Source organism: Rhipicephalus sanguineus, chromosome 1, assembly GCF_013339695.2.
Source record: "Rhipicephalus sanguineus isolate Rsan-2018 chromosome 1, BIME_Rsan_1.4, whole genome shotgun sequence".
In the NCBI taxonomy this organism is placed as follows: domain Eukaryota; kingdom Metazoa; phylum Arthropoda; class Arachnida; order Ixodida; family Ixodidae; genus Rhipicephalus; species Rhipicephalus sanguineus.
In genome coordinates, this window is record NC_051176.1 from 30,114,904 (window position 1) to 30,139,638 (window position 24,735).

Genomic DNA, 24,735 nt, shown 5'->3' on the forward strand with positions numbered 1-24,735 from the left:
CCCCGAAGCGCCGCCATTACCGGACGCCAGCATTGTTATCGGAGACATGCTGCACGGCTGCCTCGGTCGGTCGTGAGAACGTGCCGACGATGCAGTTTCCCAGCTGACGAGGCAACACTCGAACGGCTGCCACTCTCAACGGCAACCGGCGATGGTCAAAAGCACAGAAAATTCACGTTTTCGGCACTGCGCATGGCGAAGAAAACGGAACCACGCAACTACGAGCAGACGAGCTGTCAGTGAGACCGGAAGTGCTAATATTAATGTTTGTTCGGTGTTTTTAACGCGATAACAGAATATAAACATACATATTATCTACTTATTGAACTCAAAATTAACAACGAAAGTAATAATGAGGGTATTATTGTGATTATAACATCAGCCAATGGTGGAACTGCCGACAATCGCGTCATATTTTGCGGACTAATACATCATTTGTCGAGAGAAGAGGGAGCGATTTTCAGCTGACTTTGAGAATTTATTGTAAATTCCAGGCCGTGCGCATCGCTATAATATTTGGCTCACGTGTTCTCGGGAGCCTCGACTACCGATCAGCAAGCGCTTTTTGAGCATGCTCGAAAAGTGTTGCAGGGCCCCTTTAAGCATTTTTTCTGCAACGCTAGATAGAATTGCTCACAGGTACTCCGCCTCTGTTAGAAGAACCTGGTCATCGAAACTACTTTGCAGCTGGTGAAACTACTTTGCAGCATGGTTTTTTTAGGGCATTGTCAAAAGATAAACGAACGATGCTGCGTTTGACAAGCTTAGAACGCGAAGAATGAAACAAAACCGGTTTTTCTGCTCTAGGTGTCTAGGTGAAAAATGAAGCCCTAAATCGAGGAAACGCAAAAAACTATCAACCGGAAGCTCGTGAGTCACAAATAAAGGTGCTAAGCACTGACGAAAAAGTACAGTAAAACCTCGGTAATTTGTACTCGGTTAATTGGGAATCCCGGATAATTTGTATTATTTGCGCGGTCCCAAATTTTTACATGTAAATTTAACCGGATAATTGGTGCGGCCAGTCTGCGACTTCCCGGTTAATTGGCACACTTGGCCGCGACTTCCAAGATATGCAAAGGGTGTTGCGAATCTCGGAGGCTGTAACTAAAACATGCTTTTTTTTTTTTTTTGATGTACGGATCTCGAAGGCCATGTTTTTTTTTTACCGGAAATACGTCGTAGACGCCATGTTTTAGCAATTGCCAGGCGGCGATGCGTGCGGTTGCGATCATGATCATCATCATCTCAACAGCGATGTTAGCCACTCTAGCGAAGTGAATGTTTTGTGGAGTCTTTGTGCCATTTGGATGTCGGCTGGCGAGCATTGTGCGATTCGGTGCGACTGCTCCATTTGTCTCCTGTCTCCGCTTGAGTGTCTTCCCTGTGAATTAGTTGATTGAGGTGTGCTTGGAAGGAAGATGCCGAAGTACAAGAGCTTGTCCCTACACGAAAAGGTGTGCTTAATTGAAGAGGCCAGCAAGTCGACGGCGTCGAAAACGGCTCTCGCCGAAAAGCACCACGTGCCTCTGTCAACGCTGTGCAACATCATCAAGAATAAGGAGAAAATTCTCGATGCTTACAGCAAGACGCACTCGTCAAAGCGTACACGAGTACGCCCGCCTACGTACGCCGACGTTGAAGCAGCTCTGATCGACTGGCTGCAGAAAGCCAACGCAGCACACCTTCCTGTGAATGGGACCATATTGCGTGAGAAGGCCAACCAGCTGGCGCTGCAACTTGGACATTCTGAGTTTAAATGCAGCAATGGATGGTTTTGCCGATTTAAGGAGCGCAACAACCTGACATTCGTGACTGTTTGTGGCGAGAGTGGCAGCGCGGATCAGTCTGCTGTCGACGGCTGGAAGCAGCACACCTTGGCTCCACTACTCGCCAAGTACGAAGCAGCAGATGTTTACAACCTTGATGAAGCTGCTCTGTTCTACAAAATGTTGCCTACGAAGACGTTCGCTTTGAAGGAGGCAGACATTAAGGGGCGGAAACAGAACAAAGATAGAATCACTGTTTTGTTTGGTGCAAGCATGTGCGGTGAGCACAAGCTGCCACTGCTTGTTATTGGGAAGACAGAAAAGCCTCGTTGTTTCAAAAATGCACGACTGCCATCCAAGGATGACCTGATCTATAAAAACAACAAGAAAGCTTGGATGACGGCTGCACTCTTTGAAGAATACGTGCGGCACCTTGACCGCAAGTTTGCGGCCGCAGGGCACAGCGTTTGTTCGTCGTCGATAATTGCCCAGCTCACGGCGACATTCAGAACCTGCAGGCAATCAGGCTGGTCTTTCTACCCCCGAACACGACGTCGCTATCGCAGCCGATGGACCAGGGCGTCATACACCATACCAGGAAAATATATCGCTACAATCTGTTGAAGCGAATGCTCCTTTGCTATGACAACGGAAAGGAGTATAACATTGACCTCCTCGGTGGTATTTGCCTCATTGTTCACGCATGGAGGCAGGTGGAGGCCACCGTTATTCGACGGTGTTTTGAGCACGCCGGTTTTGTGAAAGAAGAGGCAACCTCCGCTGAGTTTGCTGTCACCGCTGTCACTTGCCCGTTTGATGAAGAAGGGGAGACTCTCTGCGCTCGATATGAGGCTTTGCACGCGGACGAGGAGTGCACTCCAATCGGATTCTCCAAGTACGCAAATGTCGAGTGCACAGTGCAGACGTGTTACGCCGACATCGACAGCGAGATAGCTGCGAGATCGACCGATTCGGCCTCTAATGTTGACAGCGATGACGAGCCCTCCCGAGCACCCCCTTTGGCGGATGTCATCGATGCCTTGAGTGTTGTGCGCAGCTTCGTCGAGTGCAACGGCGGCGAGGCTGAGATGCTGCGCCTCATTGACAGGCTGGAAAATATGACTCTCAGTGCTGGGAACTACCGAACGCGTCAGTCACGCATGGAGGAATTTTTCTCCAAGTAGGCTGACTTGCCACAATAAAGGTGTGACTTCCGTACATCACGTTTTCTGGCTGATTTCTTTGATTTCGCGTTGTTTCGGGTAATTGGGAATCCCGCTTAACTGGGATATTTTTCTCGGTCCCGAGGCCTTCGAATTAACGAGGTTTTACTGTACAAGAATGTCTCTGCCATTCCTAACGCACATTCCGTTTCGCACAACTTGAAGAAAGTGGCAAAAAGGGCAGGAGTAAAGGGGGTGTTTACCGCACCCGACAAGCTGGCAAAAATGTGGTGGGCAGTTAGCGAAGAAAGTAAGACGCCGGTGTGCACTAAGAAGCATCGAGACAGGTTTGTACAGTACACCAATAATGTGGTTTACGCAATCCTTTTGTCTTTCGGTGCGTCATATATAGGCCAAACAGGAAGATGCCTAAATGATAGATTAAAAGAGCACAAATACAACACAACGAAGGTGGTATCAGGGCATCTAGGTATCCATTGTAGAGACTGCGGCTGCGCACCTCGATCTGAAAACACTGGCGCCATGTACAAATCAGCTGACGGATTAACAAGGGAGGTTGTTGAAGCCCTAGAGATAAAAAAGCTAGGGGAATCAGCATGCCTTCTGTTTTGCTTTCGGAGAAGGATGTCAGATTTCTTGCAGGAACCGTTTTGCACACGCAGTAGGAGTGACCACATGATGCACTGTCATATCTCTTGTAACCTTCTTTCTTCTTTTTGTATTCATGTGAAGGCAGTGTTTGTTCTGTACAGATACTGAATGAACTTTAAGTTGTTAATGTGCCTTGTGTTAAGTGTCTTTCTGCTTGTCTGGTTTGTTGTTTTGCGCTGTTTTGCTGCGAATATAAACCAACTAGCCCAAAAGTACATCTTGACTCTTTACATTTTTTATTGCACAAAACCACAGCGGTGATAGACTCCTCAGAAATGACCACATAGGAGGATTATGCACTGTTGAACCCTTTTAACAGACAATTAGGTACAAGAGCCAACAGTGTGCCTATATTGAAACAGGGGTTTCATAAGAAAATGAGATCCTGGTACCCTGCTTATAAGGGACACCTCAATATAAGGGAAAAGAATTACTCCTTCCCCAAAGTGTGCCTCTTATAAGGGGGTTCAACTGTACTAGAATGGTTGCTTGCTGGGCTCTGTCTCTATCGTCATCCTTTCCTTTATTAGATGCGAAGTATCTTATGGCGGAGTTCAATCCGGTGGTGGTGGTGGTGGTGGTGTGCGGCGTGACCACCCTTACTACGCATGCGCATACCCTCTCCACTCACCCTTCCCCTCTCCCCCTTTCCACTCTTCCTCTGAGACATGGCTAGACATGCCGAAATTTTCTCCTGCGCAACGCCGCGATGAGCACCAGCGCATGCGCGTCCCCTCCCCCTCTCTCTCCTCTCCTACGCTGCCCCCTTCTCGCACGCCTGCCGACGCGTTCCCCGCTCGCCCTGTGAGAATTAACGGCCAGGCTAGAGGGAAGACAAGACGCACGTAGCGTTCCTCTTCGCGTTCCATGACGCGAGGTCGGTAGCATGCCCAAAGAACGCCAACGGAACGCGATCGTGCAAGCGCTCCGGCTTCGCATCGCCTCATGGTCCCCTTTAGCGGGAAATGGTGTAATTTTTTTTTCACACTGTTAGAAGAGTTATATACTGAAAGGTTACTAAATCTCCAGTACCACTCCTTGCCACTGGGAACATGATTGAAATCTTGAGAAAGTACTATAGCATTGCAGCATCACTGATAAGTGACCTGAAGAAATGCAACATGGGCAGATTTCATTCAAGGTATGCGTTATTATCAAAAAAATGCAGCATTGATAACACTGAAACACTGACAATGCTTAATGATTAATTTCCATGTTACATTTTGCAGGCTCAGTTAAGGCAGCTACTGCAGCACCACTTTAACAATCAATAATTACACACGTGCTGTATATTAAGAATACAAGTATGATGGTTGACGTCTAAAAGCTTTACTAGCTATCATTCAGAGCTGTTTGTGACGTTGCTACAGCGCTGAGAAACAATAAATGAAAATGTACGCAAGTTTTCCTTTGTCGCATGCTAATTTTCCATGTTTTCTGGTGATAAGTATTTCGGATGATATGAATATTTTTGTCAACCCTGCGAGATTCGTATCATCGAGGTTTTACTGTATATGTGCCTCTTCTGCCATGGGACAAGAGGGAAAGCGAAGGAAAGGTAAATTACCTGCCGATATGAAAGTGGTGTCGTGCGGACCCTTTCATCGATGCACACTCTTACAAACTTGAGGAAAGACAAATGCACTTTGTAACCAACCCACAGCAAGTTTTGTAGTTACACTACTGTTTAATGCCTCTGCTATTGTGCACAAAATGAAGCACAGACTTTTCAATCAAGCCACTGTGTCATCAGAGTGCCGTTAATAGAATGTCATACTGCTATAATACATCTGGCTTCAAGATACATACCTGCCAACCTAGGCACCTCGAAAATCGGAAGACTCGGAAAACAAGGGGGCGGGGGGCTAAAATAGCACATTGTGCCCTGCACACAGGGCAAAACCCGCAAAATCTCGTAGCCTCATCCCACACTTGGCACGCCTCACCATGTAACGCTGTATGACCACAAAGCAAACTACGTGCACTGCAGTGGGAGTTCCTCGACATGAAGTTGACATGTTGAGCCGTAAATAAATGTGGCGGCCTCCCGGGCATCTCAGTATAGTTGGCTGGTATGAAGAAAGGTTTAGCACACTCCTCAAACTGATGAAATACCTACTTCTTTTACCAGAACTTAACTGAACAAGTTTTAGAAAGCCATCAAAGTCATAAATTTTGTGCGATGGTACCAGCACTACAAGAATACTACCACCCTAAATTTATACAGATATTTTAGAACACAAGACAAATTCCAGCAAGAAACGCCGTAAGAGCCAGCCCCATAATTGCCAGTTAAGCTGAATCTTTCACACAGTGTTAACCAAATAAATTAAGGTAACAATGCCTCAGCCATTTATCACAAAGCAGCAGAATATGTATATGTGTGGCTGTATAAGACCCAACAACCACCATTCATTGCAAGTTTTGCTTACCGTTTACAGCATCTAAAGGTAAAGAAAGAAAGAGCAAAAGCATCTTTTTTAAGTACATTACTTGGTTAACATTGCAGACGAAACTCGAAATAACGGGTCCGTTACTGTAAGCCTCAACTTTGAAAGTAATATCAATGACAGCACAACTAAAATTATCAAAGAAAGCAATTCTACCTTGCTTTGCCAAAATGATAAGCAGTAATGACGAATAAGAGCAGTGCTTTCTGTCCCAATCAGGTGCATTGGAGAGTTTGGACACTCTAAACACAACCAACCAATTGGCTCCAAACCAATAGACTGTGTAGCACTGGCTGCTGGTAAGGACCATGACAGCAGCCAGTGCTGGACCATGGCAGGATCTCACCCATAACTGGCATGGTTTATAAGTGATCCCTCCGAAACGAAAAATACAGTCAAACCTCGTTAATACGTACCCGCTTTAAACGTACTAACGGTTAAAACGTAGTTGCGACGAATCCCCGGCCGAGTCCCATAGAGCCCAATGCATTCGCTGACCGCTTAAGCCGTAGTGGTTCGCCCTATGCCTACCGGTTAGTGCGTACCCTGCGTACCGCGATAACTTTTTGTGCCATAATATTTTACTGCGCCGCTCAACTTCCCGATGCCAGAATGTGCCGCCAAAGGTCTTCCGCCTTTTTGAGAAGTGCGCAGATCAGTCGATCCCCGATTCCGACTTCCGCGCGATTGCGGCGACGCCTTTGCGGGTAAGCGTCGGGAAAGAACGAAGGCGAGGTGGCGGCCACCGACGAATACGCCGACATGACTTATCGCCGACAACCTTATCACAATAAGTATCTTCAGCTATCTGCTCGGGCACGCGTGCGGCGCAGCGCTACTTTTTAAGCCTACTGCACGCTTTTATTAGGCGACAACCTGAACGCGCTGGGCCGCCGATCGCTGCCGCTTCGTTGTGCGCGGCCGTATTCAAGGCTGAAGTTGAATTAATGGCACAAATGCTAGGGCAGGGTCGAAGAACTTCAGCCATGTACGAACTAGCCCGACAGCAAACGCTACTAAGCCGTCATAAGGCGCGCACCGCTTTGTAGAAGCGAAAGCAGATCGCTGTTGCGTATATATAGTTAGCGTTGCGGGTCGCGGGCGCCGAGAAACCTCGCTGCATTGACGCTATCACACTAAACGCACGTGTACGATACAGCAAGCGTAGCGCGGTTGTAACCATACTGCAAGCTTTTATTAGGCGACCACACAACGCGCCTCCGTCCGCTGCCAGGGCCGCTAGTGAATCGCGGAGTGCGCATCGCTTGCATGAAGCTCGTCATCGCTGCGTTAACCGAACAAGCTACTCGCCGCATCTGTGCACGATCTGGAGCGAAGTGGTTACGAACAACATTCCCACGATAAATGCGCGCGTGCGGCACAGCAAGCGGCCCGGTAGTGACGGCGTGAGCCGAGTAGGCGACGCGCTGCACGCAACTAGCCGGGAGACGATCGGCGCTACGCGGCCGTACCGCATTTCACTGGAACTGTGTCAGTTTTCGTTTAGTAGCAGATCGCGGTTAGACGCACGCACATATACCGCGGAAAGCAGACGTGCGGTCACTGCGTTGACCGCGTATCCTGGACCCTGCAATAGTTTCGAAATGCTCTTCGGCGTCGCCACTACGCGCTATCGGGCGGTCGTGCGTGTGTGCCAGGATCTTTTCTCCACTTTGGCAAAAAGAAAAGGCTTTGCGGTGGATACTTTAGGCAATATTTGCTGTGGCACTCTATTTATTTGCTGGTGGCGATGGCGTACGCTAGGAGATTCAAATTTGTACTTGGTGTTTAATGCGTACTACCGTTTAGTGCGTAGTTATGCCGCGTTCCCGGCAGGTACGTATTAACGAGGTTTCACTGTACTATAGCTGCCAGCTTAAAGGCTGAGCAACATAGTCCATGGTTTGAGAAGTTGCACACAGGGACACAGGAAGTTTTGCGAATCGTTGCAAAGTCAAACGTTCACGTGACGAAAGAACCGCGCACTGTGCTCACTTCGCCTGCGCTACTAAACTCATTGCAGCCGCCAGCCGGTGGTGATGCCGAGCAGCCGCCATGCACTACGATGTTCCCATTAACAGTGGACCGGTCTGTATGTTGCCATGGGACTGTTAAGGTGTAAGGCCACTCAAAAAAAAATTTTTTTAAGACCAGCCAGCGTTGAAATAACTTTTCCTTCAACACAAGCCATGTCTTATTTAACTTAGCCATTTATAGTGCAAAATATTGACTATTTATTTATTGGGAGGTAATCCTAGTAAAAAATTGCATTAAACGTGCTAGTCACGCCAGCCGTGATAAGTGATTAATGGGCGGCTTAATTCAGTAAAGCTTTGGCATTTGTGCAACTAAAGGTTGGAGCTATGCAGTGAACTAGAATAAATATCCAGTAAATATAAACCAAAACCAAAAAGGCAGGGAAAAAGAGCCAATTTAGACTGAACCTGTTTACAAAATCAGGTGTGAATTCAAAAATATTTCATCAATGTCTTTCATTCTAGTTCACTGCACAGATATATATGTTGCAAATTATTATACAAAATTTCAGTTCACTGAGAAAAAAGGTTATGAAAGTTTGCGTCACATGATTTGAAGCAAATTCTTATTTTGAAAAAAAAAAAAAAAACTTAAAGGTTTCAGAGCTTGCAAAAGGTGTGCGTCCCCCCTCGTGGCCATTTTTAGAGATTTAAAAGCAATTAGAAACACAGTTATATTTAATAACATCCTCTTATGTAACAGTCAAAATAAAATTGATAGAACATTTTGAATATCATTAATATATACGAAACAACACTTACTTTTGAAACCAACGCAATGAGGTTAAAGTTTCACTATATGAGCATGGGGTATGGAAAACTTGCTGTAACTCGCAAACTAATGATGAGAGGAGGATAATTTTTGTTGTCTTGAATGTTTGGGCATGCACAAAAACAAAAAACTAAAAATCGATCTCACGAAAAAAATTACTTTTGACGGTAGCCTACCACCTTTACACTGCATTGCAAGGACGACACTTTGCTTCCATAAATACAACTACAATACAGGGAATCTAGCATTGTGTCATCACTTGCAGGAAGTTGACCAGAGACTCACAGGGTGCACGCAGAGATTCAGGAAAGGAAAGCTTGAAATCGAGCCATTTGGTTTACGTTCTAGTTCTTAGGGCTGGATTTCCCTTACAGTAAAAGCTCGTTAATGCGGCCCTCGTTAATTTGGAAAATCTGATAATTTGGATGTGTTCTCTTGATAATTTGGATGCGTTCTCTCGTTCCAGCCAGCATATGCACTGTGTAATAGAATCTAACTCTCGTTAATTCGGTCATATTTGGCTGCAACGCGGTAAATTTGGACAATCCTCGGAGCGCGCCACGCGAGCACCACAAATGTGCGACGTAAAGGAATGAAAGTGGCGTTGTGGACAGCCAAACGACCACAGGCTTCGAGGAACGCGTGGTCGCCATTCACAATTGCATTGTTGGTACGTAATAAGATATGGGTTCAAAGCTTCAAAGCAGGTTTCGCATTAACACAGGGGTCCTGAGCAGCGTTCACATTGTGAATGAAGTCTCAAATGTTGAAAATTGCGGCTTTTGCAGTACTCTTTTGCAAAATAATTACTGTATTTACGTATTCCTCAAGAAAAGAAAAGTGCATTGATGTCGTAGACATTTATTGTTTTCTTTATACTTTCGATGATTAGGCATTCAGTTAACTCAGTTTTTCCGGTACCGTGAAATCCAAATTAACGAGCTTTTACAGCACCAACTTTTCGGTAGACCCGAGGAAAGTAGAGCAACTGCCCTGGAAAGGCAGCAAAACCTTGGTTTTGTGCTTGGACCATATTGAATTTTTTTTTTTACAGCTACGCAGCTTTCCACCGATGTTCTTAAAAGTTTCCTTTCTGGCTTCTTGCTACTGTCTCTCCTTCACCGATGAAAATGCAGTGTCTCTTTTGTTCCACAGGGTACACCTAGATGCACTATATTGGCTTCCTATGCAGGACTACAGATCCTAAAGAGTAGTTAGGTTTTAAATACCAGGAAATAGGGTTGTGCAAACAGTAAATTTTGGGCTCAAAGCAAATTCAAAGCGAACAGTGATTTGGTCAAATAATTTCGAACAGAGTTCGAATAGTATATATGACATATACAGAAGAATGAGTATATCTGTCATGACCCAACTAAGCTGCACAATAGTTTTTTTAATTGAAACAAGGCATGTGCAATAGTCATTCTTTTTTAGTTCAAAGGGAAGTGGAAGCAACTTTGAATAATAGCAGGATTTGACTTTCGGTAGAATGCAAGTCATAACATGTAAATACTTAAATGTAAACATTTCGACAGAAGTCTGTCTGGCTGGGTAGAAGAATTAAGAAGAGACCAAGCCGGTCTCGAAACGTCGGGTTTCCTCCAAGAATTTGTGGCTGGAGGTATTTCAACTTCTTAATTCTTAATAACATGTAAATACATTATGTTTTAAAATTTACTATACTTAGAGCACATAAGTCAGTATAACAAGCTTTTAAACTTAAAAAAATGATGAATCTATGTGAGGGTAATTTGTTCATTTAACCTTGAAGTGGGCTTCGCGGCAGTGCGGATTTTCCCTGGAAAGGTGTCTTCACAGTACAGCACCTCTCCACTGCAGTGAAACCACCTTTACAGGGGGTTACATCTGGTTTATCTATGTCTATTCATTCATTTCGAATACTTCTAAATTTAGAATAACTTAAATTTGTTTCAAAGCGAATTCTGTAATATTCGTTTGAATATTCACACAAGCCTACCAGGAAAGCTTAGCTTGCATGATTGATGCAGCGCTAAAGACGTCTTTAGCGCTGCATCCAACTAGCCCAACTTTCCATTCTACTAAAGCTTAGCTTGAAGCACTAGTATCGGCAGGCATCATTGCCTTCCCTAAAGGGGTATTCAGACGGGGAAGAAATGCTCGGGGGAGACGGGGGGATTGCGGATCACGTGACCGCGACGTCACGGATTAGCGAGTGGGCGTGACCCCCCCGCGGCTCCTCGGAGGAGACGGGGACCTTTTCCCCAAAAGGACAAACGATCCCCCGGCGGTGGGGGATGTGGCGGAATTATGGGCTCTTTTTTGGCCACATTGTTGCACTTGCTCCTGCAGAGAGCGGCAGTGGGTGTCCAGTCTGCAGTTGGGGTCATCTGTAGCTGGGGTCATCGTCGTCAGCAGCTGGTGAAACGGGCGGTACAAGCCACGGGAGTAGTCTGGTAACACTGGTCTCCCCCTCCGTTCGCCCCGTCCGTGTGAGTAGGGGGCATTTGTAGAGACTTCTCCTCACGAGCTGACGTCACTAGGCTCCGCCTTCATCCCCCGAGCATTTCTCCCCCGTCTGAATACCCCTTAACTCGAGTCAACGAGAGTAGCAGCATGCAGTGTTCACCTGAGCAGCCCCGAAGGAGGCCTAGGAACGCTGTCCAGTACAGTGTACAAATGCACCTTGTCCCCGTCCCGCATCACCACCAGGCGCACCGCTCGCAGACGAGGGACGTTCAGGCTCACTTCCTCCCTAACATGGTCACAAATGCAGGGGAAGAAGAGGAAAGAAATATCGTGTGAAACAAAAGGCCCACTAAACTCTTCCCCTCTCGCAACATGCAACTTAAAAAATGCACTTAGCTTGCATCAACACTATCTTCATTCCCAATGTTGGGAAAATATGATCACTATAGCAACCACGAGCAAACGATAGTCTTCCACACATCCTCTACCAGTGAGCTCCAGATTTAGAACAGTACATCATAATCGGCCTGCTCATCTCGTTCTACAGAAAGTGACAACTTGCAATGACATAAAAAAATAATGTCAAAAATGATCTTTTTGATTTGACACTGTCACAAAGCATAACTACTGTCTTTTTAGTGCAATTATAGTATGTTACAACAGATGTCAGCGAGGCAATAAGCATGTTGGGATAAATGTGCAGAACAGCACATACGAAGGGCAAAGAAACAGACGACACAAGCGCCGACTTGCAAGTGTTTGTGCACGCAATACATTTCTCAGTCCTTTGTATGTGCCACATCCCAACATGTTAACTCGCCCAGCTTGCCGTGTTAATCCAGGCAATAAGCAGAAGCGTTCCTTTCATATGATGGTGTTCACAATGAGAAGCATGCACCCACCCTCTGGTGTCCAGATATTTGGCCACATCATGCAGGGATGGCCGCTCCTCCAGGTAGGCTGCACACAGGGGACAATGAAATGCTTTTCATTTAAATGACTTGTGGCAGAAAAATACGTTAAAACACCTACAGAGCTATGACAAATATAAAACAAATACCTTGCACCAACACTGCATGAATTTAGAAACAAAATGGTGGTCACCACAATACATACGTGTAATGAAACGCCCCACAAAAAGGACACGGTCTGCAATAGAGATCACAGCGAAGAGTTCTTGGTTAGTCCCAAGGGGCGTACAGACCTCGAAACAATGCACACTCTGCCCTTACGAAGCAGCAGAGTGACATCAAACAACTGATCTCCCCACAGCAGCAACAAATTTTGCAGAAAAAAAGTATGCTTTAACCCCTGTATGACGCCGTCAAACCTTGTTACAATGTAGTAATGAAAATTTCTTTAAAAGCTTTTGCCACACGTTTCAAAGCAAAAATTTCCTTCAAGCAGACTTGAGTGATGATTTCGTGCCAACCGAGTTCGAAATCTGCTGGCGCACAATTGCCAGTAACTGCCTGATGAAATAATTTAACACTTCTGTAGACTGAAGCCTACAACCAGCACCCATGCACATATTTACCTTTCGCTTTGGGTAGTGTGGGCTACAAATGCTGATACTCCATTATAATAAAATAGTGAGTAATATGACAAATTCAGCTTCAGCTGCAGTATGGTGATCTTTTTTTACTGTAAGCAGCAGAGTGGTGGCCTCCTGCAGTTAGGACGGCCATGTCATGCTTCAACATGAGAATCAAGCACCAATGACCCAAAAAAACGCAGCAAGCATGCCTAGGCTACAACACATGATAAGTGGCAGCGTTACACTCAAAAAGCACCATGCAAAAGAGCCATTAATATAGACAACAAAAATGTAAATACACAAATCTGTGCATCTGTGTGCTTACATTTCCTCCTGACGACCACTATAAGGAGAATAAAAAGCAGACTGCAGCACAAGTGGCACTTTACAATCACAAGCCTAACTAAAGGCAAAAGCAATATCATCACAGTTCTGTTTCTAATTTTGCAGTGGCAACAGTTATTGATCACAAGCTCACTGATGTTACCACTGCAGTGCCAGTGCTCTTAAAGACTCCCTCCATAGCACAGTGTGCCAAATTTGGCGCATATGGATTCTCATTTTTTAAAGCTGTTGCATGAAAGCTTGCTAAGAAACACCCAGTGCAATGCCTATAGTCTTCCCGATCTCGAATAAAAGACGTACTGCCATGTACGGAAAGCTTTCGAAAGCAGTTCTTGTCTTGAGTGTGGGGATAGGTTTGAATATTTTTTTTCTAGCACGTCAAATGTTTGCAGCTATTATTAAAAAATATGTTTGTGTGGTTTGGGGGGTAAACAGAAGGCAGGCAAAAAAGCTTTTTCTTTTCGCGTATGAAACTGTGGGCTCTGACCGCAAGTCGGTATGTGCCAGATTTGGCACACTGCGTAAATCTCCGGTTGAGTGCCAACGGAGTGACAGCACGCACGTTTTTTGGGTTGATAAAGTCTCGACAAAGGACTTGTTGCGCTAATATTCCCTCCGGAAGTGAACACATCTCGGACTCTGATGACAATTATATGATGGGTGTGTGAATAATAAATTACTTTTCACAAATTGTTGTCTATCAAAGTTCACTTTGGCACACTTTTGCAGTTTTTGGTGCCAAAACGTGATGCGATGCATGTTCTGCTAGCTGGAGACGCCCTGTGAAACATTCAAGTTTCCATGGTGGTTTTCACGTACAGGAATGCAAATATTTCTCCGATGTAACTATACGAGCCCTCAAGGCGCCACTGTCAGTGCCCCACTGAATGCCCTTACGATTCATGGCACGTGCTCAGCACGTGCAGAGATTTAGGTCCAGAAGACGCGAACAATGCTGTGTAAACTAGTAAGCTACACTGATGGCCCAAACGTACGTTCCACTGAAGGCTTGCAATGGAGACAAAGTGGTGTTGTTCTGTCTTGTTCTCTAATATGAGCGTTCTGCGCACCGACACTATAGCTCCCTGCAAGGCTGTGTGCATACCACAGTGCGGCGTATTTGCAGGCTTGAGTTCACTGTATAGTAAATTGCAAGCTACAAACGCTTAGAATTTTCATTCGTTCTCTTCATTGGTGGTATCGAGGTGCATACTGCCTGGAACGCCTCTGGCACGCTCGTAATGCCAATGTTCTGGGACGCCTAGTAACTGCGGGTGTCCCCTTTGTGCAAAGAAATCTGTGCGTTGCAGCAAAGACAAAGTGCACCTCTGCTTGAATTCAGGAACCACTAGTTGCACTTCACTCAATGTGGTCTCTGTGGATTGGCACAATGTGCCACATCTTCATTTCTATGTGTCTAATAAATGCAATTCTTGTCAGAATGCTTTGTCTTGATGCAAAATACGATTGCATAGCAAAAAAAAAATTTTTTTTCCTCACGAATTAATAATTCATGCAATACAGGGTTATCCTTGGCCACCACTTTTTATTCTTAGTTGAGCTTGCAAAAGTGCACCAGAAGAACTATTGAATCAATACAATACAGTCATCAAATTATTCACATTATTTAATAAACATTAGACAAAGGGCAGAAAAAGAAGCAAGTGCTGACTTTCACATAGCTCTGACTGTTAAAAAAAAAGCATATACATGAACACATGCGCATTTCCACAACGACTCGGACATGCTGAAATCGGAAGATCATAGCTATACCACCAACATCTCTTCATTTTTCAACCGGTTAGTGCTCAAATTATTGTAGCTTTTTTGCTATGGCACTAGTGCATTGTTCCTACACTCCTCCCTACTCTGCTTTGGCAAATGAATTTCACCAAGGAAGGCCACAAACCTTTGCGGGTGTTGATGGGCCCTCCTCGCATACCCAGCACCAGCCGGATGGTGGCTCCATCAGTGATGTTGCACTCGTGCAGGGAGGAATCATCGGGCAGCTCTTGGCTCTGCCAAATCAGGTGTTGCTGGGACACTGGGATACCTGCAGAGCAGAGAACAACTGGCTCACTAAGGTGGGATTCTTATATAATCCAAACGCTGCCTCTTTAAAGGGACATTAAGCAAAAAAATATGTTCAGCCATATCGCAAAGTGCCCTTCTACAATACTCCTACTACTGTGAGAGGAATCAAAAAAAGAACAAAAGACTCAAACCAAAACCTGTAAGCATACCGGAAATTTAGCCAGAACTGAATCCGTGCTCAAACCAATATTCCCAAAGCGTGCCTGAACCTGAACCAAACCTTAACAGTGAAGGGGTCCACTCTGTGCACGGCTGGTGCAGAAGCCTAGCTCCGGTTCCAGCCGCAAATAGTCGTACCGTGCACGCGTCAACGTCCCCTTCCCGTAGCGCGAGTCATCGCAGCTACGACGGGTTCGGGCGAATAAGGCAACAGGCTAGAACAACAAACAACACTTTATTGCTACGCTAGCAATAACGCGTAAATGTTGCGTAGAGGGATAGTCCGCTCTAGTAGAAAACAAAGGGTAACGCCTACACCTTCGGTCGATGATCGGCTGGCGGGTCTCGGGGCGGTGAGGTGTTACTTCGCAGGTCAGCAGGGCACGAGACCGTCTCTCTGCCTGGTCGGCAGTTTTGTTCACCTCCCGTGTCCTTCCCTACCGCGAGGGTTGATTCCCTCGCAGGGCGAGTTCCCTTTCCCGCGAGCCGGGAAGCGAGGATTGGCGCGCGGAGTGGCAGGAAAGAAGGGGTTGTCCGGAAAGGGCGACAGTGCTCCTCTCCTAGTGGTCCCCCGGCTCCCACCGTCAGTTCGCGATCGCGCCAGCCTTAAGGAAAGGAAATGGGCGCGCGTGCTCTCCCACATCCTCCTCCCCTTAACAAAGCCCTCGGACGACAGAGACTGCACTATGAGGTAATATTTTGTTATTCCTCATTGAGAAAGGCTAGGACGTATCGGTCCAGGTCCGTGCCCTCCTGCGGTCAGCCCTCTGCCGTGGGTGTCGCCGGTGCCCCCACTGGCATCGCCGCTGCCTCCGAAGTAGCCACCACCGGCCTCGTTGCGGTCTTCGCTGCTGTGTCCACTTGCGTCATGGCTTCCCCAGTCGTCGCCTCCGCTGTCACTGCTGCGGTAGGTCTGGCCTGCTCCTGCAGCCCCGTGGTCCGGACCGCGCCTCCTTGAGCCCCGCCTCTCTGGTCATTGGTGGCGATTGAGAGGAGCAAGTCAGCGAAGTGTTTCGTTCCAGGCGGCCTCTCCAGCATGGTTCGGGCTCCTCCGGTCTAGCGGGGCTCGGGGTTTTCGGCGTGCGGCGCCATGGCCTTGAGGGAGCATAGGCCATCGGGGTGTCCACATAACCCTGGCACGTCCCGGTGGCTGCGGCCCCGAAGCAGCTGGCTCCAGTTGGGTTGGCATTGGTCTTTGGGCCTCGTGTGGAGGCCGGGCGGTGGGGTGATGGGGTAGCGTGGAAGTGGCGGTGGGATGTACCAGTCGACCTCCAGTCAGGCGTCCATGGCGATGTTTGCCGGTGGTGGTGGGGCTGCAACAACGACGACGGAATGTGGGTGTGGGCTCGCCATGAGGAGGCGGTCTCCTCTCCGAGCCGTCCCGTCGGCACCTATTTCCCTTTTGCTTATCCAACATGCAGAGTTGTCTCCACCTGTTTCGCAAGAAGTACCGCAGCTCAGGGCTCTTCACTCGGTTTCAAGCGTTCTCAGCCGCCGCCTGTGGCTCGGAGGGGGACTCATAGTCGTCCCCATGCCCCTCCCGTGACACGTACCGTTTCAAGTCGCATATGTGCACTGGTCCACCGCTCGGTTTGCCTTTCATGTTCGCGAGCCGATAAACAAGCGAGGAAACCTTCTCTCGCACTCTGTACGGCCCGGACCATTTCGGTGCCAGCGAGGCTGCAAACTGTTTGCTAGCGTCGCTAAGAACATGATGGTGTCGCAGCACCAGATCACCCACTTTGTAGTGTACGTTCCGATGCGAGCTGTCGTACTGCACCTTCTGTTGTGCCCTAGCAGTGCAGAGATTACTGCGTGCTTTACGTAAAACTTCCGCTAGCTTCTCGCGCAGCTGCGCAGCGTATTCAGCTCGTGCTGATGACGCCACTGGCACTCCACTGCGATCCACGAGTACAGTCTCCATCGGATTCGGCAGTTCTCTCCCCAGGTTTAGAAAAGAAGGCGCATACCCAGTCGAGCGGTTCATAGTCTCTGGCAACGCAAACCCGATCTCTGGAAGGTAGGTATCCCAGTCCTTGTGCCTTTCAGAGAACGCGACAAGCATGTGCTTGATGTTGCGATTGACTCGTTCCGTGGGGTTCGACTGAGCATGGTAGGTGGTTGTTTTCTTGTGCTTAATGCTAAGCGCGGCGCACGTGTCAACAAACACCTTCGCAGTAAAATAAGACGCGTTGTCTGTTATCAACTGCTCAGGGAAACCAAACCTGTTGAAAACCTCCACCAACTTATCCAAGATCACTCGAGCCGTCAGCTTTCTAAGGGGGAAAAGTTCTACCCACTTAGTGAAGTGATCCGTGATCACCAGCAAGAATTTGTTTCTGCTAGGAGTTGTGGGGTACGGTCCCATTACGTCACATGCCGCGATTTGCCAAGGAGTCTGACTGTTGATCGGCTGCATGAGGCCGGGCGGTCGTCCGCCTCAGGGCTTCACGCTTTGGCACACGTGGCATGAACGGGCGTAACGAATCACATCCCGCTTCATGCCTGGCCAGGTAGCGAGGCGACACAACTTAGCATAAGTCTTAGGGCCGCTTGCATGCCCAGCAATGCACGAGTCATGAAAGTAGCGAAGCAGTGCTCCTCTCAACTTGCGCGGTATCACGACCTTAATAATAATAATATCTGGGGTTTAACGTCCCAAAACCACGATATGATTTTGAGAGACGCCGTAGTGGAGGGCTCCGGAAATTTCGACCACCTGGGGTTCTTTAACGTGCACCTAAATCTAAGTACACGGGCCTCAAACATTTTCGCCTCCATCGAAAATGCAGCCGCCGCGGCCGGGATTCGATCCCGCGACCTTCGGGTCAGCAGTCGAGCGCCATAACCACTAGACCACCGTGGCGGGGCGGTATCACGACCTTGAATGACTCACTTGTGTCATCGTTGGATGGGATGTACCTCAGCAGGATGCCATCAGAATCCAGTAGATAAGAATCCAGCGCGCTCACAGCATTACCAGCTGTTGCCGAGCGCTCCACACCGACAGCTATACCAGTTGGCCCCGTGTGCGCGATGGCCTCGCCACCCGGCTCCCGGAGCCCGTCGAGCACCTTTCGACAAAACGGATCTTTCTGCTGAGTTTCTAACAGCTCCCTTCTGCTGAAGACAATCCCCGCGCTAACGACAGCCTCTACGTGGTTCACGCTTTTGCCTTGAACTGACGTTTGTTCTACTGTTTCCGTTAGCGCTACTTCGAGCGTCTCACTCTCAGTCCGTTCTGGGTCAGTCTCGTGACTGACTGGAGCACGCGATAGTGCGTCGGCCGCGGCATTGTTCTTGCCCTTGCGGTAGCGTACGGCGAAGTCGTAACGCTGCAGAAGCAATGCCCAACGAGCCAGGCGGCCACTTGGTTCGTTCAAGCGCCTCAACCACGTGAGCGCCATGTGGTACGTCTCAATAACAAACGCCACTCCGTCGATGTAATAGTCAAACTTACGGAGAGCGAAAACTATCGCGAGACACTCTTTCTCTGTTACCGAGTAGTTCCTCTCCGCCGGCGTTAACGAACGGCTCGCGAATGCAATCGGTGGGAGGGCACCTCCATGCTCCTGAAGCAAAATTTCTCCTAACCCCAGGTCGCTTGCGTCTGTTTGAATCACAAACTCCCTGTTCAAATCGGGTAGCTGCAGTTCAGCCGTGTTAGCCAGCAACTTAGTGAGGCGACGCAGTGCGGCCTCCTGCTCTTGACCCCAAGCCCAACGCTCGCCGTTCCGCAAGAGCTTTGTCAAAGGCGCCTGCACTGCCGCGCAGTCTGGAATGAATTGGCGATAGAAGTTCGCCATCCCCAGAAAGCGCCTCAGCTCGCCGATGTCTTTCGATGACGGATAGCTGACTATCGCTTCAAGCTTACCCTTATTCGGCAAAATGCGACCCTCGTCAAGCGTGAATCCCAACAATGTTATTCGGGTCGCCGCTATCAGAGCTTTGTTCGGGTTCAGAGGGATGCCCGCAGACCTCAGCCTTTCTAGAACGTCTCTTAAGTGGCACAAGTGCTCATCGAACGTTTTCGAGTAAACCACTATGTTGTCTAGATATGCGAGGGCGTGCTGCCACTTTGCATCTCCCAGAACTTCGTCCATTAGCCTCTGATAAGTAGCGGGAGCCCCCACCAAGCCAAAAGACATTCTCCTGAATTGGAAAAGTCCCCTGTGGCATGTGAAAGCTGACTTCTCTCTGTCCCGCTCGTCCATTTCGACCTGAAAGTATCCACGACCAGCATCGAGCGTCATAAAGTACTTCGCCCCGCCTAGGTTGGATACTAACGATGAAATGGATGGAAGAGGGTATGCGTCCTTCTTCGTAACCTCATTCAGCCTGCGGTAGTCTACACAAAGGCGATAAGTATCATCCTTCTTTGGAACTAGAACAACCGGGAAACCCCATGGGCTGTTTGACCTTTCGACCACGCCTGTGTCGATGAGTTCGTCCAAGGCGGCGTCAAGTGCTTTCCGCTTGGCCAAGCTAATCGGTCGGGGATTGCATTTCCAAGGTCGTGCGTCACCCGTGTCAATTGTGTGCTTGACCAGCGTAGTGCGGCCCAGGCGGTCAGTGAAAATCGCGTCGTACTCGTACAACAGCGACGACAGCTGCACCCTTTCCCTTTCTGGCATGCTGTGTGCTTCTGCCAAAGGCGGGTGCATTGACCTTCCCTGTACCGTGGCACATTGTTCTGGCGGGGTTACTCGCTTACTCCGCGCGCTTTCCTCCTCTCTCACTCGCGCTGCTCCCTGCGATTGGCATGCCGTTGTCAATGCGGGCAATACCTGACTTGGCGAGAAAGTCTCGACACGGGATTAGAGGCATTGACAAACCGGGAAGATGGACAAAGCTTTGTCGCCTCACGCGTCTTTCCCAGCGGATCACAAGTCTAGCTGCACCGCTCGATTGCGCTGTGCCCGAAGCAAGGCGGAAGATTGTGTTGCTTTGTCTCAAGCTGATATTGTTCTCGCAGAGATGGTGCAACACCTCGTCCCCAAATAATGAAGCGCTTGCCCCACGTTGGGCGCCAGATGAAGGGGTCCGCTCTATGCACGGCTGGTGCAGAAGCCTAGCTCCGGTCCCAGCCGCAAATAGTTGTACCGTGCACATGTCAACGTCCCCTTCCCGTAGCGCGAGTCATCGCAGCTACGACGGGTTCGGGTGAATAAGGCAACAGGCTAGAACAACAAACAACACTTTATTGCTACGCTAGCAATAACGCGTAAATGTTGCGTAGAGGGATAGTCCGCTCTAGTAGAAAACAAAGGGTAACGCCTACACCTTCGGTCGATGTTCGGCTCGCGGAACTTGGGGCGGTGAGGTGTTACCTCGCAGGTCAGCAGGACACGAGAGCGTCCTCCTGCCTGGTCGGCAGTTTTGTCCACCTCCCGTCCCCCTCCCCACCGCGAGGATTGTTTCCCTCGCAGGGGCAAGTTCCCTTTCCCGCAAGCAGGGACGCGAGGATTGGCGCGAGGAGCGGCGGGAAAGAAGGGGTTGTCTGGAAAGGGCGACGGTGCTCCTCTCCTAGAGATCCCTGGGCTCCCAACGTCAGTTCGCGATCGCGCCAGCCTTAAGGAAAGGAAATGGGCGCGCGTGCTCTCCCACAACAGAGAAAAAGAGCAACAAATGGCACAAAACAGCTTAAACATATGCAGCGAAGCGGGAAGTGCATAAGATAAGCGATTCCTCATCAGCCACTTCCATCAGCAGATTTTTTTGGCTCACAAATAGCACTGCATATGAGAGAATGCCAATAGACTACAGGAACATGTTTGAACTAATGTGAACATCTGTACCTAGACACTTGCATTTGTGAACTTAAGCATGCTGCTTGTGTTCTGCAGCTGAACAGTTCAAAGGGATCCGCAAAATTCCCCAGGGTGATAGGGCAACCTTGTTACTACCAAACTGTAAAATGAGCTCGCCAATATACGGTGGTGTCTTCGAATGATTCCCTGCATCAAGTACTCTTCATTTACAGCATCACTGAGGAAAAAAACTGGGAGGATGCTTAAGTGGAATGCAGTAGCATTGTCGGGCCCTGTTCGCACCACCTTTTCATTCACATGCTATGCTTTGCTTCTCGGCCATGCCATAAAGAAAGTCCGTGCATGTGACTTTGGCTGTTGTACGCTCTCTTAGGGCACCTACTACAAGTACAGTTGCCAAGTGCCCATTACATCCCTGTAAGGCCATACACACACACACCTACCTATATAGCTGTACTTTGTTGATGCTGTGGCTGATGATTTATGGCTGAGCCCTTTGTAATGGGTGTGCGGCATTAAACCCACTCGTTATGCAATTCACATGGTGCTTCGGCTATTTCACATTTTACGCTTCTGCCACTCAATGTTACATCTGTTAACACGACTCCTCCCCTACATGACAAGGCCCTCTGAAGCAGTCTGAAGCGATGGCATGGCTCTGTGGTAGAATACTTGACTGCTACGCAGAATGCCTGGGTGTAATTCCAGCTCGACAACCATCAGAACGCTGTCGCCAATGCCAACGACACCAAATTTTCTTCGACATGAGCACCTTAACACTATCACGTTAAAAATTAGGTTAGAAAGTTCCTGAAACTGCAAAGTTCAGTCTACGACTGCTGTGGACAGTTATTTTATTAAGATGGATTAATGTGGCCCGAAACGAGAATGTAATCCCCAATCAATTAAGTAGGCCCAAGAGGATACCATCAAAATTTTCAGCATCAAAGTAAGCGAGAGCTTCAAGACAGTGCCACCACCCACATTTCCAGTTTGGGTTTTTCTTTTTCAGGCTCATCAAGTAGCATCCTCTTGTGTTACGGATGACCTTTTGGTACTGTAGAAGTTAATTTACCAATACAGCTCTTTTTGCATCTGCATTGTTCCTTCAAAGGAAGCTGTACCAGACGAAGTCATTTTTTTAAGTTGGACTTACAAGCACTCGAGAATCATTGACAAATGACTACTTGTCGGACAAAAGTAATCCAAAAGCAGAGCCATTAAGTGCCATTCTGGAGCAAGCATGGAAAACTTTTTGGTGAAGCAGCAAAGTTCACCACAGGAAATGTGCAACATTTCATTGCACACTTCAGTTACCATTATTGAATACTCAGAAAGACGTTTATTAACATCCACCTGAGACGTTAGGATGAGACGTTGGGCACGTCCAAAAAATTTTGGACGTGCCCAAATGGCAAGGCAACCTTTTCAAGCTTTTCCATGGGTCTCCAGTTCTCTAAGAGATTCACATGTAAAGCCTAAGGTGATGCATTCTGCTTAAAGAGTAAAAGTCCTTCCCTCACAAAGCAGTACTAAGGTCAAGCTTCAAATGCATGGAGATCAGAAGCAAGTGCTGCAGCTCAAGTGAAAAGAGATGGGCTTGGGCAGGACGCACTTGATCAACAGAACCAAATGATTTAAGGAAATCGATCCCCACCACAAGGTACAAAACTAGAAGGCAAGACCACAACGTCTAGCTTTCTAGTTCATGAAATCATACGCAGAAATTCTGTAGTATAACAGTTATTATCATGCAGAACAGTGGTATGAGATGCGAGAGAAAAGGACCAATGCAACTAGACATGCACGTCACTTAATTACGCAAGTTCATCATGACATAAGCCCGACAATGGTTGCCAATTGCTGACAGATAAGATTAACGAGAACTAACAGACAGTAAGGCCAAGGAAAGTAGAGGGGATGTTATTTGTAGTAATTAAGACAGAGATGTGAAGAAAGTAAAGTGGATGAAAAGATAACTTGTCGCCGGTTCGCAGGTTCGGTCGCTGCCGGTGGCAAGCTATCTTTTCGTCCGCTTTACTTTCTTCACGTCTCTATCTTAATTACTACAAATAACATCCCCTCTACTTTCCTTGGCATTACTGTCTGTTAGTTCTTAATATTTTCATTTTAATACCTTAGAGCCCATTAGGGGTATTTCATAAGGGGTGGGTAGCATGTTTGTAGAATAAAAGCAGGTGTTATGGTGTGACACATGTTTGCACAATGTCCAGAAATTCAGAATGACTTGTTAGGGCAGCAGCACGGTGGGGCAGGTCGTTCCAGTCTCTGGCAGCCCGAGGAAAAAACGAGGCTTGAAATGTTACGGTTCGTGTTCGAGGACGGGTAACTTGATGGCTGGTGCGCCGTAACGTGCGTGAGGATGATGGCATGATGTGAGGTTTAGCGAGCTGTAAAAGGATTTGTGAAAAAGAGAGAGCCTGGCAACATGACAACAAAAAGCGAGGAATGACAAGCTTAATGAAAAATGGATTAATCTTGTGGCACGATTCTGAACTTGAGGGTTCCAGATGGCAGTGGCATATTCTAGTTGTGGTCTGACAAATGATTTGTACGCGAGCAGTTTGACTGCGCATGACGGAGACAACGTTTCATAAAACCTAAGGTCTTGTTTGCTGATGAAATGATTAGTCACATGCGCAATCCAGAAAAGGTCGTGGGATGGAGTTATGCCTAAGTACTTATATGTTTCAACTGATTTGACGGGGACGTTTGAGATTCTGCAAGTTGAAAGGAATGGATTACGACGACGGGAAACAAAGAAATTTGCATTTGTTAGGGTTTAGAGCCATTTGCCAATGGGTGCACCAGTCATGCACGTTATGAAGGCTGTTTTGCAGAGATTGTTGGTCTGAAATGTTAGTTACAGTATGATAAATGACACAGTCATCAGCGAACATGCGAATAGGACAAGATACATGATGAGGTAGACAGTTAATATATATTAGGAAAAGAAGTGGCCCTAAGACTGAGAAGGGTGGCGGCTTGGGCTAGTTGATAGGTCATGACAATTGTTATAGCGCGAAATCAGGACAAAGACAAAAGGTACACGAATGCGAGCGCTCGTCTTCGTGTACCTTTTGTCTTTCTCCTGATTTCGCGCTATCACAATTGCTAAGACTGAGCCTTGGGGGATGCCTGAGGTGACAGGAAGGGGCTTGGACAAGTGGTTATTTACAAAGACAAACTGGCAATGGTTAGTTAGAAATTCCTTTATCCATTGTATTACGTGAGCATCTAAGTTCAAGAGGGATAACTTCATTAGCAAAAGATTATGAGGTACCGTATGAAAAGCTTCAGAGTAGTCTAGAAAGATGACATCTGTGTGAGCATTGTCATCAAGATTAACATGGAGATCATGAAGGAAGATGGCTATTTGTGTTTCACAGGAAAGTCCCTTGCAAAAACCGTGTTGAGAAGGATGAAAGAAGTTTACTGAATCTAAAAAGGCCATGATGTACAAGTATATGACATGTTCCATGATTTTGCAAGGGACAC

General features: G+C 47.5%; 1 protein-coding gene across 7 annotated transcripts in view; it reads right to left on the reverse strand.

The window, feature by feature from the left end:
* The window catches only part of LOC119390037 (AN1-type zinc finger protein 4), a 160,680-nt gene that overhangs the window by 131,102 nt on the left and 4,843 nt on the right, over window positions 1-24,735 (reverse strand). For 5 of the 7 annotated variants that reach the window (XM_049413871.1, XM_049413865.1, XM_049413861.1 and 2 more), the window contains exons 3-6: window positions 15,102-15,245; window positions 12,427-12,459; window positions 12,213-12,270; window positions 11,471-11,596 (exon numbers count right to left, since the gene is read on the reverse strand). In XM_049413871.1, coding sequence (XP_049269828.1) covers window positions 11,471-11,596; window positions 12,213-12,270; window positions 12,427-12,459; window positions 15,102-15,245 — 361 coding nt within the window. The remainder of the gene's footprint in view (window positions 1-11,470; window positions 11,597-12,212; window positions 12,271-12,426; window positions 12,460-15,101; window positions 15,246-24,735) is intronic. The other 2 variants (XM_037657612.2, XM_037657617.2) reach the window with 1 other exon arrangement.